Genomic DNA, 12,641 nt, shown 5'->3' on the forward strand with positions numbered 1-12,641 from the left:
GTGCTAGAGGAAAAAAAGTGTGCCGTTAACATTTTCCAACCAATAATGACAACTTATTGATACAGTAGTTATATAATATCCAGACTATCTGGGGAACATCGACAATATCAACATCATATGTAGATGATCTTCGTACAAATTATGGTGATGCTATTTTTTACAACAATAATGCTATTTGGGAATATTGCAACAGTATTAGTGCTATTTGAGATGATACGTAAGATGTACATTCAACTGGGGAATTAGAATAAGTGCTGAATAAACCGTTCAACTGTGTTTGATAAAGACAAGAGAACGAGACATACGATTTTCTAAATTGTAGCAAGGAATTGTTTGAGACAAGAAAGAGCCATCATCATCAACTATCAATTCCGAGGGTCCGGTACCCGAAATTCCAAACTTCAAATATACTATTAAAATTTAAAAGTTCTTGGATTTACCAGCGGTGCTCTACTTTAAACTAATCTAAACTGTGAGAGTAAGATTTAAACTCAGGAGTATAGGAGAAAACACATCCGCTCTATCCAATACGCACGTCTTCAACATTTAGTATTCAATTCAAATTTTCAAGCTTTGGCTGCTTGCAACTGAAGAAACCAACCAGCCCTTTATGCAGAATACTAATACATGGCTCCACTTGGCAAGCCTATAAACTTCTACATTGATGAATGATGTGTTTATAAACTAAGAAATTTAGGATGAGGTGTGACAATTTCAACCAATAGTATTTTATTTGAAAATTACGCATTAACTCGCGGTATATCATCCATTCAAACTCACACTCAAAAATTTGCAAGAAAGCGCAAAACAAATTTTTGTACCTGAAAGTGCACACATTACATAGAAATAGAAGGGGGAAAAAAAAAAAAAGGAACCCGAATAGCTCTTCTTGTACATGCTACAACAGTTGCATCGTACTCTTGCTTAGAAACTCAGGTCAGGGAGTGATCAGTTTTAGCATGGAAGTTTTGATAGAATTACTAAACCTCTGCGTCTGTGTTCTCAGTCACCTCTTTAACTTCTTCGTGCTTGCTAAGCTGGCTGAAGTTTCCCTTCTCCTTGAAGAGTTGGCTATGGTGATGCCTACAGTATAGACGATGCTCGTGAGCTACATAGTTTGATGGACTGATCACACAGCCTCCATGAGTGCACCGGAAACAAGGCTTATGGTACGATGTGCCGTCAACTGCCACCTGGAACAAGAAGCAATCAGATTAAAGAATGCTGGGTTCTACAATGTCACACCTTCTATACATTCATAACGCGTATCGACATTGACAATTATTTACAAGTAAAATGGACAGTTCCATAAGAGCTGACACACAGTTTGGACTGAGGAAGCTCATTGATACGTTGAAGCAGAAATTTACCTTTTCGATGGGGTAAACTGTTTTCTTGCAAGCAACACACTTGTCTTGAGTCCCAGCAAATAAGCTCGAAACTTTACTGTTGGTCTGTGTACTGGAACTAGTTAGCGTAAATATAAAAACTTCTAAAAACAAGGGTAAAATCCCACAAGTAAATTCTGTATTTTCGATGAACTTGCATAACCTCTATGAAGGAAAAAAGAAAGAATTAGCAAATCAAGGCAGGTACCTGATCGGATCTTTCTCGAACAGTTTTTGGTATACCTAAAAGACAATGATGGGGAGAAAATAATCCAACATTACAAATTAGCAAGAGGTTATAAGCTTCAAAAAAATATGCGTTAAGACAATTTGAGCAGCTTATCACCTTCAAAACTTTTATCCAAGCTCCCAGTCATCTTAAACAGCTGATCAAAGTGAGGCTTGCAATACAAAACACCCTCAAAAGAGGAGTAATTACTAAGCTGCATAGACAGAAGTAAATAAGGATAAATGTATCAAACATCTCATGAATATCACACCTACAACAAGAGAAACAGAGTTAAACTTTTCCATTTTTAGAAGATCAAACATTCACACAGAATTTAACGTGAAGAGTAGGTGCCTTGTTTCTGAATAAAACAAATTTCAAATTCGAAAAATTATCAACTCTTAATGGGTCCACTCGATTTCAAAAACTCCGAGAACCCATATGACAATTCGAGAACCTAGAAGACATGATGGAGTCATGGTTGGGAATTTAGTTAGCATATTGCTAATAACATTCAGTGCTAAGGTGAAAAATGCAGAATAGTTGTTTCCCTTAGCTTGGTACTCAACACATTCTGTGATTTGAACAAGTCCTTCGGCCTTACACTTATGAAATGTTCGCTCGATTGCAATTATGAAAATCATTTCTGAACAAACCCAGAATTCAAAATCAATCTTACTTCTACCAACTGAAAGCACTTTCTGAAAAGCACTTCAAGAACAGTCAATGCAAGTAAATTTAAGATGTATCAAATGAAGAGATTTCAACACAGCAACACAGGAAACAGTGAATTACAATTCAATCCCCAATGGATCTACATGCCCACATCCAAAGATCATTTGCTTGAGCTCACCACCATCACTCAAGCAGCTAAAATATGCAAACTTATGCTCAATTATCTAACAAGTTAAAATTCCAAAACAAAAAAATAAAATCTCAAATTTTTTTCTTTCTTCCAATTATTCTCACATCAGTCCAATTCCACCATAGTCATCAAATCTCAGAATTTAAAAAAAAAAAAAAAACCCAATCCAGTAAATCAATAACTGAGCACAAAAAAGAAGCAAAATGCATCAGAAACCATGAAATAAATGCAAAAGTGAGTGTCTTTACATATATATACCTTGAGGGTGCCCTTGCAGTGGTGGCATCTGAAGCAAGCCTTGTGGTAGACTTTGTTGTCAGCAGTGTGCTGATCAACCAAGTATACTGTCTTCTCACATGCTTTGCACTTCTGGGTTGTCCCTCCAAACGTTGCCATCCCCCAAAAAAATTCACAGACCCCCCAATAATCTTCTCTTCCCACCACCAATCCCAATCCCAAAAATCTCTCTCAAGACACAAACTTTTTTCAGACCCACTACCCAGAAAACTTTGCTTTTTCTTTACAAGAGAAGACTTTCTCCTCTCTCTCCCTCTCTCCCTCCTCTCTCTCTTTCTCTCTCTTTCAGTTTTGAGTCCAAGGTCTACAGCTCAGACATACATGAAAATTTTGGAAATGCCCGGTGATGGTGATGGGTCTTACCTTTTTGAACTTGGCCCAATCAAATTTGGTAGCTGGACACTATGAGGGGTATTTTGGTAAATTACAGACAAGGTTATGATGAATTTGGCTCCACCTAACCAAACTTCATCTACAATGACCATTTTATCCTCGGTTAGGGACACGTGTCCTTCTGACGGGTGGGGAAAAAATATTTAGCACACAGATACAGACATATCGTGGTCTTTATGTCGTAACTTGCGCGCCTAACTGATCTTTTTGGATCCAACGCAAATTTACATAGGAGTTTTAAAGAAATATTTTCGACATTGTTTATTTATAACGAAAAATTATATTTTTATCTTTTTTTTGTTACTATTTACTACATATTTATTTGTAATTTTTCATTAAAATTAAAATCATTTTGAACTTTTTGTTAGTTTTCCTAAATTTATATGCATGAAGTGATTTTGTTCTTTTTTGGTAAAAAAATTAGTGATTTATTAATTAACAGTTATAATTGAATGAAATCAATTGATTTTGTTCCTTTTAAATCTTTACTTATTAATTTCATTTTAAAAAGTCACGTAATTCGTATTAATTGCAAATGTCTCATAGTTCATATCGTTGAGAATTGCAACTAATTTTTACATATAATTTAATATCTTAATGGATACGGTGCTGAGTTTATACTATTAAAGTAAATGAGCAACATTCAGTTGTTTTCTAAGGTAAGAAAATAGGAGATATCTTCCATTTCTGAATATTTTTGTTGTGGTATGGTCAGGGATGGGGCATATGATGGTGGTGGTGTATGTCTATGATTTTTTTTTTTTGAATGTTTTTGACATTATTTCTGTCATATGGGTCAGTGGGCCAAAAACTCAATAATGCTTCAAATTTTAAGAGTTTGTTCCTTCTCAATTTTCAGCTTCTTTATCATCAATAATATTTTTGCTCTCCAATCTCAAGTAATTGCGATGTTCACTACTTTATTATTCTCGTTCGATAAATTTAAATTTTAAGATTTGCATAGTAGATAGATATAAATTTCAAAATATAAATTTATACAATGATGATAAATAAGATGATGAACATTACCGCTACTTAAGGTGACGAGCAAAAAAACACCCTTTATATTATCTTCCTTTTCAATGCTTCATACATCTGCTTCTAAATTTCTAATTAATTTGAAGTCACATGGAGTGGAAGGAAGGAACCATCTGGAAACAGCACATCGTCACCAGCCTAGCCTAGCCTAGCCACCACTAGCTAGCCAAAATATTATATTTTTGGAAAAACTAATAAGAAAGATTTGAAAACTTTGAGTTTTAACGAAAATGACAAAATAAAGAATAAAATAAATAGTACTAGAATTAACTTTTTAATGTAAAAATATGATTTTTCGTTAAAATGAACAGTACCAGAAGCTTTTTGTTATACCCCTTCTTTCTTTCGGTGGGGTGGGTTGAGTTGGGTGATGCTGTGTAGCCGCCCCTACCAAAAGTCAAGAACTTTGTACACTAATTAATTGCAATATATTTGTAATTAAAGTAAGAATAAAGTATGTATTAATTTCATATTAGTTTCTTTAAATTGAACACTGCTAATCCTTTTGGAACTGTTTTCAATCTGAACCCTTGGTATTTCTCCACTGAAATCATCAATCAATCACCAGTCATCCATTCCAGCTGCAATGCTCGCTCTGTGGTTCACAGATACAGATACCAAGAGCAAATTGAATACATGCGAATAAACACATCATCTTAACGAACTCATCACCAATTTTGGTCTCTTCAACTGGTATCGGTAAAGTATACGCGTTGCAAACACGAAAACAGTAATGGTTTGGTAATCTTCCTTCTGCATTTCCAGCTTGGGGAAGGGTCGTCGTACCCAGTGCACAAGGCTCCCGCTTTAAGCAGGGTCTAGAAGAGGTGAATGTTGGCTAGCCTTACCCCCATTTATGGAGAGGCTGCTCCCAATTCTCGAACTCGAGACCTACCGCTCATGGGCGAAGGCACTTCCCCAGCTTGGGGAAGGGTATATGGTCTAAAATTAAGCAAAACATTCATTACCCGAAAGAAAAACAAATAATGTTCAAATGCATTTGTTGAAGTTGTTCTACGATTTCTATAGAATAGACTATTATTACGAAACAAAACCTGATGGAGATCAGAAACAGATATTCGGAAAGCAACCCGGCATAATCTGTTTTCTACTTATTCAGCATTCAGAATCAACACGTTCCAGCATGGTTGCTAGAGAAAATCAAACACCGCCCACATACACACTTGATTATGCACTTGCACCCGAAGCCCCTGCTTGTCTCCTAGCTTCTTCTCGCATTACCGCTTTTACATATATTTCATAGCAGCAGCCTGTATAAATATCGCAAACACATGAGTACTGGGAAACTGGGAACACTGTAACAACTAACAAGTAAAACAAGACTCAAAAATGACCGACGAAAGGTACCATAATAAAAGAAAAGTCACAATCAAAAGGAAGTCCATTATTGCCTTTTATCAAGAACTGTACTCAATCAAGTGTTTTCAACCTATCTTATACGCAGATATGGAACAGTTGGATCATAGAACACAGATTATTAGTTAAAATATAAAACAGATTTCAACAGTTTAGAAAAGAAAAACTAATAATTGTTCTCTAATCAGGTCTTAATGATCCTGATTGCTATTTTCCGTTGTTTGTCATGCCACTTTCACAGATGGAAAAAGTAATCATATTTTTCGCAATGAATATAAGAAACAACAGATTCTACCCATAGTTTGAAGGTGGATGTTGTTATGAGTCTATGAATGTGCATCTGTGAATACAAACACTCTTTGCAACCCTAGAGACGGAAGCAGGAAAATGAACCCGTCTTGCTTGTGATTCATCCTTGAGGGGCATATTCTAAGCTTAAGCTATATGATGCTAAAACAACTGTAAGCCCCAACCCTTCTTTCATCATAGCCTTACATCATAGCCTTACTGAGAACTTTACTAATTAGACAATAAGGTATCGTTTGGTATGCAGACGGGACGGGACGGAACAAAGAGGGAGCAAAGTTGCCCTCGGATGGAAACAAGGAGGAGGAAGAAGGAGACGGAGAGGTTATAATTTTGTGTTCCACGGATGTGGAACGAGTCGTTCCAGGGGGTGAGGCGGAACGAAAATTCACCCAAAATTCGTCCCATGGAACAACGCGTTCCACCCGTTAGGCGCACCAAACGTGGGACGGAACGCCTCGTCCCACTCCGTTCCGTCCCGTCTCACGTACCAAACGGTACCTAAATGCAATCAAATCAATTGATCATATAGTTTAAACAAGGAAAAGGAAAATAATCAAACACTAAACATTATAATAATACGGTTCCATATTGAAGTTTTTCCTATTGAAAACTGAGTATCTGGTCTCTTCTCTATTTGCCATTTGGGTTTGTTGTGTGAGTCTCAATACGATGCCCTCTTCAAGTAAGTACTTACATATTCTTGTAAATATCATGTTGTTAATCTCATCTCCGAATGATCTACTACTTTGATAGATTGTAACAGATTCGATATGTTGATTGACTATCACCACATCCCCAAAACTGTAACAAGATTACCTTAAAATTCTCAAAATGTACGGTAACTAGAACTAATTTACGAAAGCCAGAGGAGTGCGTAACAGCTACGTCTTACCAAAAGTATCTTAGTACCATGGTAAATTAAACTTGTGCATAGCAACTCATAACCATCTGATTAAATCTCAAGCAAAAGAATTGCGTACCAGCAATGACAACAATGGTAAGAACATCTCCAAGTCTTTTAACTCGCGACACGCCCTTCTTATGCGACTTGAACCGTTTTAAAGACGGGTCCGCTGCCAAGAGCTGCAATGTTAAACAACTTAGTCCAGCAAAAATGCACAACCCAATCCGTGAAATCAATCAAACAACACATTTAATCTGCTGCTAACAAACAGCACAAACAAATAAACAAACAAAATCTGCACAAATAAATCAAAAGCTAACATCTTTAGGCTGTTTGCTCAAATGGGTTTGCTACCCAGCTATCAAAAATGATAAAAATACAAAGTTTCAAGGACGAATCTCGAATACAAGATGAAATTATAAGCTTCATCAAAATCCTGTACAGCTGAAAAGAAAATTAGAGAGAGAGAGAGAGAGAGAGAGAGAGAGAGAGAGAGAGACTCACCGCTTTCTCGCGGGGCCCTGGCTCGACGTGGAACTGGCGGCGCGATTGGGAAAGCGAATCGTTCTGCGCCCTCTGATTGTCGAAGTGAGAAAGTTAGATTTAGCGAGAGAGGAAAAACTGAGCCAAATCAAAACGGCGGCGACGCAGATCAAACGTGAGAGAGAGAGAGAGAGAGAGAAACCTGCGAGTGGGATTGGAGATGGGAAGCGACGGAATTGCGGAGCAGGAACGCCATAGTTCAAGACCCGAGCTTGAAGTTGAAGCAGCAGCTATCAAAACCAAATATTTGCGTAAAGACTCGATCTTTCGCTATCAGGCCGAATTTTGTGTATTATTTTTCTTTTATACCCCCATATTTTTGCCATATCATTTAGTTTCCCACCATATATTTCTATTCAACCCCCATACTTTTGCCATATTATTATTTTAGAACTCGCCGTGTCATGTTTATGGGTGAAGGATAGGCTGCCACGTATACATGGTAGTTACGAACCAGTGCAATCCAACCAAACTAACTTTGAACCTTTTGGTTCCAAAATCTCAAATCCCAAGAGCTTTGTCTTTGGTTACAGAAGGAGGAAGAAGAAGCAATGGCAATGAAAGCAGCTGCTTCCGCATGCAAAATTGGAGGGAGACAAAGAAACCCTTCTCTCTCATCAATTCCTCTCTCTCTCCAACAACTCAAAGTTCATCAGATTCATCGTCCCCAAAGATTCATCTCAGCTCCTATTCACCAACCTGGTGAGTTAATTGATCCTCTTTACCAAACTCGAGGACACGAAACAGACAATAAGCTGCTTGGTGCTCCATATTATCTGTTTAGCGTCTTACTAGTTATGCTATTGATTTAAAATTTGTGACCAGTTTTATTTGTGCGTATTTTTATTAACTTTTTTTTATCGTTTGCAATTAGTTTAAGTTATGATGTATGCATTTCAGTGGTAACTAATTAATCATTCTATATGCTCACATAAATACACAACTCTATGTCATTCTCATTTAATTCCTATTTTTCTGTCAATCACAGTTTAACATGTGCATATAAATTTTCATTATCTGTATTCGCTTGAGTTGTTTATGCATACGTGTCAAATTGTAATTCGTACGAAATTTTTAAGGAGCCGAACAATGTCTGAGGGTTATCGGGTTGCTTTATATGATGCATATGTATATGTATCTATCTGTAGGGTTTAAGTCTTCAGCCAGGGCTATTAGCGGGGCAGCTGCAGACCCCATGACTCCAAAGAAAGAAAATGATCAAGAACAAACACCTCAGAATTGGAAGATTAAAATGCTCTTTGATGGGGATTGCCCTTTATGCATGCGAGAGGTCTATCCGTACCTTCAAACGTCTATCTGTATATTCCTGTTGTTATTTTGCTGATTTTAATGTAATTAGCGTTTGTTTGATGAGTTTCGTGAGAGTGAAGCTACGGATTCTTTTTGTTCTTGATGGATTCGGGTGTATTGAAGTTTTCGTTACAATGGCAGGTGGACATGCTGCGAGAGAGAAATAAGCGTTATGGTACTATCAAGTTTGTTGACATAAGTTCAGATGATTACTCCCCGGAGGAGAATCAGGGGCTGGACTACAAGACTGTAAGTTTGCATTGATGAAATTTGATACGAAGATGTACAAATCAATTTATATCAGTGAGAGTATTTCTTGTTTTGCATACCTAATATGACCTCGTAAAATAAGATCTCGGATTTCCTGAAGCTCATATGAAAAATCTAGCTTGAAAATTAGACACATGATGATATAACATGTTTTGGAAAAAAGATATTAGAATTTAGAGACAAATTCTTGTGTTGGCTTTTTTTTAGGTTATGGGAAACATTCATGCCATCCTCTCTGATGGAACTGTAGTCACTGATGTTGAAGTAAGCCCCTTTTCGTGCTACGTTTGAACTCCCTATTTTGAGTTCAATTTTACTTTAAGCTGTCTAAGAGATATTGACAAAGCTGATGAAAACTTCTGCAGGCATTCAGAAAGCTATACGAACAGGTGGGGCTCGGATGGGTATATGCCATAACTAAATACGAACCTGTGAGACTCCTCTTTCAATTCTTATGTTACCTGCATCGTATTCATCAATTTCCATCTTGTAAACTGAATGGTCTACAAAGTTTGTCTTGTTATATCTGAGGGACTAATGGGAATGCACTTTATTCACAGATTGCAACAATAGCAGGTGCTGTATATGGTGTTTGGGCTAAATATCGTCTTCAAATCACAGGTATGCTAATTTTTTTAACACTGCTGCCTCATATATATTATGATTAATATGAACTTATGTTATATGATGCCGATATCCTGTTTTTGTTTTAGGCCGGCCACCTCTAGAAGAGGTTTTGGAGTTGCGAAAGAACAAGGTCAGCACCGTTTGATCACATGGATTTCATTTCTAGTACCGTTCAATGCCTCTACTCGAATCTGAATGGGACTTGAACCATTAGCTTATGTTAGACATCAAACAAGTCTGATGACAGTTTGAATTTCATACAAAAATGCTTAAGATTTTGAAATATTTGAACCATTTGGTGCTAATACGCATCCCGTTATCTGTTTTCTGATGCAGGGAGAAGTATGTAAAGATTCAAAAGATTGTAAACTTCCAGAGTAACTGGCACCAGTCGGGATTTTTGAGATTTCGTCTTTGGTTTCCTCCATTGTCCTCCAAACTTTTGGCGCTATATAAGCCTATACCAAATACGGAGGTTTTTTTCCTCTTTTAGCTGACATCTAATACTGGTATATTATACAAAGGCAAGCATATGTATAGATTTCACACTCATACATTCTTTCATAGTTATATGTAAACAATGATGATGAATGTAAAATGTCGATACGCTGAGTTTCTACAATGCTTGAGTTTATTGTTGCTTAATTAGCCTTCTTTCGGCATTGAAAGCTTGGCTACAAATTCATTGATGTTGTCATCTGAGTTTCCCCCTACACTAACAGATCTCTTTGCAGCCTCTCTCCATTTCAAGGCATTCCTTTTGATCTCCCCACTTCTCTCTCCTCCCATGACTTCCCTCAGACACATCTCTATCTCATCCCTACTCACGATCCCCTCTTCATTTTTCTTAACTCTCACTCCAACCCCCCACAACTCCACGAATTTTGCATTAGTCGGCTGGTCACTCCACTGCGGCATCACCACCATCGGTACGCCTAGGCTCAGCCCTTCCAATGTCGAATTCCATCCTCCATGCGTCACGAAACAACCCACCGACCGGTGTCCTAGAACCTCCAGTTGGTTGCACCATGGCACAACCAATCCAGCTTGACCTACTGACTCCAAAAACTCATCTGGCAATTTTCCCTCAGGACCTTTCACGACCCACAGGAAATTCAGACCACTTGCTTTCAATCCCCATGCAATTTCTTCAACCTGTTTAGCTGCAATCTCTGCCATGCTTCCAAATGAGACATAAACCACACTTTTAAGTGCTTTTTCCTCCAGCCATTTCATGCACTGGTCTGCTTTTGGCTCCCAGAGACTTGCTCCATAAGCTATGTCTCCTTCCATTTGTTGATCCAGGTAGGCTGATGGCACCATGGGCCCCAACATCACCAGGGGCCATAGACCCAGCATTTCATCCATCAGCTTTTCAACAAATATATTAATTAATAAAATGAAATAAGAACAATTAATTAGAATTTTGCAATTGCTTCACAAATTGGAAAAGTAAAACACTGATGATTTTGATCCTTGGCTCTTTTGTCAATCGTACCAAACTCACTTGAATTTCACAAACGCAAAACTGGAAGGACACAAAACAAAACAACCAGATGCACTAAACCTTGGTTTATATACGGATTTATTGTTGGGTAGTGATCGAACTTCCCTATTATTTCCATGCTTTCCTCCCTCTGGCTTTTGAACTGAATAAATCAAAGGGAAGAAATGCAGAAGGGGAAAACGACAGTGTAAAAAGCACTGCCACCAGTTCTATAAAAACTTTGTCATCGTTACTATTTCTGCATATTTCTTCATAAATATTCAGTTTCCACCAGTCTGATTCTTCTTTATTTTGTTTTTCTTTATTTTGAAAGGAAAAAAAATTACTTTCAGCTAAATAATATCAAGATCTGGGAGAAAATTAACACAATTACCTCAGTTTCCAACTCTTGGAAAGAATTACAGAAGACCCAATCATTTTCCTCCAGCTTGCTAAACTTCTCCAGGATCACAAGCAAATAAGGAGAGTGAGTCTCACTCTCAGGCTGTGACAGAAAACTTGGCAGCTCAGAAAGAGCAAGTGGAGGAAGGCCAGGCATATTCACCAAACCCCGATCATCATCAGTTTCTTGCAACATAAGCAACGACTGACGGCGATTTACGACACGCCAGAACATGGAGCAGACAGAAGCTGAGACGGTTAAAAATACAGCTCCGTAGATTTTAAACTCTTTGGCCACATCAAGTGCCCATGGAAACAGTGAATCATACACAATACAACTGACAGGTGGTGAGCCTGCTGAGGCATTGAGCTTCAGTATGAGCTCTGCTAGGGTTTTCGAGCCAACCGTTTTGAATGAGTCTAGGTAGGCTGCTAGGCTTGGTGCTTGGTTGAATCCGCTTTGATTGTACCCGTCGGAGATGGGTTCGATTCGTACGGTGGGTGCGTAGATGGATTTGATGGTGTAAGGGGTGGTGGCTAGGGTGGTTTTTAGGCCTTTGGAGGCTAAGCGTTTGGCAAATTGGAGGAGTGGGTTTATGTGGCCTTGAGCTGGATATGCGACCACAATTACTTGCCCTTTGTGGTTCTCCATTTTTTGTGTTTGGTTTTGGTGGTCAATAGAGGAAATATTTATAGGTAAAGTTTGAGGTTTATTTACCAAGTTTCCATGGAAAATGGTGGCTGAGAGTTGGAAAAACGGCTCCCCAGTTGAAATTATTGGGCAATGAGTTGAGTGCAATAGCGTGTTAAAGACTGTTAGTTGCTCCTGTTGTTTGGGAACCGGATCCTCTCCGGATCCCCAAAAATTGAGCAACCTGAGCAATCAATCAGGGCCGTTGAAATTTAATCTAACGGTTATAATTATTATTAGCCGACCCCACTTAGTGGGAAAAGGCTTTGTTGTTGTTGTTATTGGTTATAATTATTATAATTTTTAAAGGGGCTCCCTGTTTGTAGCCGTTGGATTAATTTTCAACGGCCCAGGGTCATTGCTCAGGCTGCTCAGTTTTTGAGGATCCGGAGAGGATCCGGTTCCTGTTGTTTGCACTGTAGTCATTATGATTCTTTGACGTCACTTCGTTTATTAGAACGTGGGTATTGTAATTATTTTGATTTCGGACATTCTATGTGTTCGTGGGATA

General features: G+C 38.1%; 4 protein-coding genes across 5 annotated transcripts; 1 reads left to right on the top strand and 3 right to left on the bottom strand.

The window, feature by feature from the left end:
- Positions 1 to 706: 706 nt before the first annotated feature.
- Positions 707 to 3,093, bottom strand: LOC126600771 (LIM domain-containing protein WLIM1-like). Its single transcript, XM_050267417.1, has 5 exons — positions 2,741 to 3,093; positions 1,735 to 1,831; positions 1,597 to 1,631; positions 1,371 to 1,454; positions 707 to 1,193 (listed from the first exon to the last, which is right to left on the bottom strand). Exons 1-5 carry the CDS (start codon positions 2,876 to 2,878, stop codon positions 981 to 983), a joined length of 567 nt encoding a protein of 188 aa, XP_050123374.1. The 5' UTR covers positions 2,879 to 3,093; the 3' UTR covers positions 707 to 980.
- Positions 3,094 to 5,148: 2,055 nt separating this feature from the next.
- Positions 5,149 to 7,649, bottom strand: LOC126599729 (succinate dehydrogenase subunit 7A, mitochondrial-like). Of its 2 annotated transcripts, XM_050266144.1 has the most exons (5): positions 7,486 to 7,649; positions 7,305 to 7,376; positions 6,877 to 6,979; positions 5,391 to 5,481; positions 5,149 to 5,245 (listed from the first exon to the last, which is right to left on the bottom strand). In XM_050266144.1, exons 1-4 carry the CDS (start codon positions 7,537 to 7,539, stop codon positions 5,399 to 5,401), a joined length of 312 nt encoding a protein of 103 aa, XP_050122101.1. In that variant the 5' UTR covers positions 7,540 to 7,649; the 3' UTR covers positions 5,149 to 5,245; positions 5,391 to 5,398. The 2 variants fall into 2 exon arrangements, with proteins under 2 accessions (XP_050122101.1, XP_050122100.1); XM_050266143.1 differs by having other exon boundaries at positions 5,149 to 5,481.
- A 157-nt stretch (positions 7,650 to 7,806) lies between these two features.
- On the top strand, positions 7,807 to 10,173 carry LOC126599728 (uncharacterized protein At5g50100, chloroplastic-like). Its single transcript, XM_050266142.1, has 8 exons — positions 7,807 to 8,045; positions 8,492 to 8,634; positions 8,796 to 8,903; positions 9,132 to 9,188; positions 9,290 to 9,355; positions 9,485 to 9,545; positions 9,638 to 9,681; positions 9,888 to 10,173. The coding sequence occupies exons 1-8, from the start codon at positions 7,895 to 7,897 to the stop codon at positions 9,930 to 9,932; spliced, it is 675 nt and encodes a 224-aa protein (XP_050122099.1). The 5' UTR covers positions 7,807 to 7,894; the 3' UTR covers positions 9,933 to 10,173.
- Positions 10,066 to 12,151, bottom strand: LOC126599727 (UDP-glycosyltransferase 74B1-like). Its single transcript, XM_050266141.1, has 2 exons — positions 11,432 to 12,151; positions 10,066 to 10,922 (listed from the first exon to the last, which is right to left on the bottom strand). Exons 1-2 carry the CDS (start codon positions 12,089 to 12,091, stop codon positions 10,197 to 10,199), a joined length of 1,386 nt encoding a protein of 461 aa, XP_050122098.1. The 5' UTR covers positions 12,092 to 12,151; the 3' UTR covers positions 10,066 to 10,196.
- Positions 12,152 to 12,641: the final 490 nt, after the last annotated feature.

Source organism: Malus sylvestris, chromosome 14 (assembly GCF_916048215.2).
Source record: "Malus sylvestris chromosome 14, drMalSylv7.2, whole genome shotgun sequence".
Lineage (NCBI taxonomy): Eukaryota > Viridiplantae > Streptophyta > Magnoliopsida > Rosales > Rosaceae > Malus > Malus sylvestris.

Excerpts from the sequence above, each read along its gene's own strand:
- LOC126599727 (XM_050266141.1), bottom strand. The coding sequence starts at position 12,091 with ATGGAGAACCACAAAGGGCAAGTAATTGTGGTCGCATATCCAGCTCAA. Across the intron at positions 10,923-11,431 it reads TCCAAGAGTTGGAAACTGAG|CTGATGGATGAAATGCTGGG; the intron begins GTAATTGTGTTA and ends TTTGTTGAAAAG.
- LOC126599728 (XM_050266142.1), top strand. The coding sequence starts at position 7,895 with ATGGCAATGAAAGCAGCTGCTTCCGCATGCAAAATTGGAGGGAGACAA. Across the intron at positions 8,046-8,491 it reads AGCTCCTATTCACCAACCTG|GGTTTAAGTCTTCAGCCAGG; the intron begins GTGAGTTAATTG and ends ATCTATCTGTAG. Across the intron at positions 8,635-8,795 it reads GCCCTTTATGCATGCGAGAG|GTGGACATGCTGCGAGAGAG; the intron begins GTCTATCCGTAC and ends TTACAATGGCAG.
- LOC126600771 (XM_050267417.1), bottom strand. The coding sequence starts at position 2,878 with ATGGCAACGTTTGGAGGGACAACCCAGAAGTGCAAAGCATGTGAGAAG. Across the intron at positions 1,455-1,596 it reads TTCGAGAAAGATCCGATCAG|ACCAACAGTAAAGTTTCGAG; the intron begins GTACCTGCCTTG and ends TCCAGTACACAG. Across the intron at positions 1,194-1,370 it reads CAGTTTACCCCATCGAAAAG|GTGGCAGTTGACGGCACATC; the intron begins GTAAATTTCTGC and ends TTCTTGTTCCAG.
- LOC126599729 (XM_050266144.1), bottom strand. The coding sequence starts at position 7,539 with ATGGCGTTCCTGCTCCGCAATTCCGTCGCTTCCCATCTCCAATCCCAC. Across the intron at positions 7,377-7,485 it reads ATCTCCAATCCCACTCGCAG|AGGGCGCAGAACGATTCGCT; the intron begins GTTTCTCTCTCT and ends TTCGACAATCAG. Across the intron at positions 5,482-6,876 it reads TACCATTGTTGTCATTGCTG|GCTGCTGCTATGAAATATAT; the intron begins GTACGCAATTCT and ends ATATTTATACAG.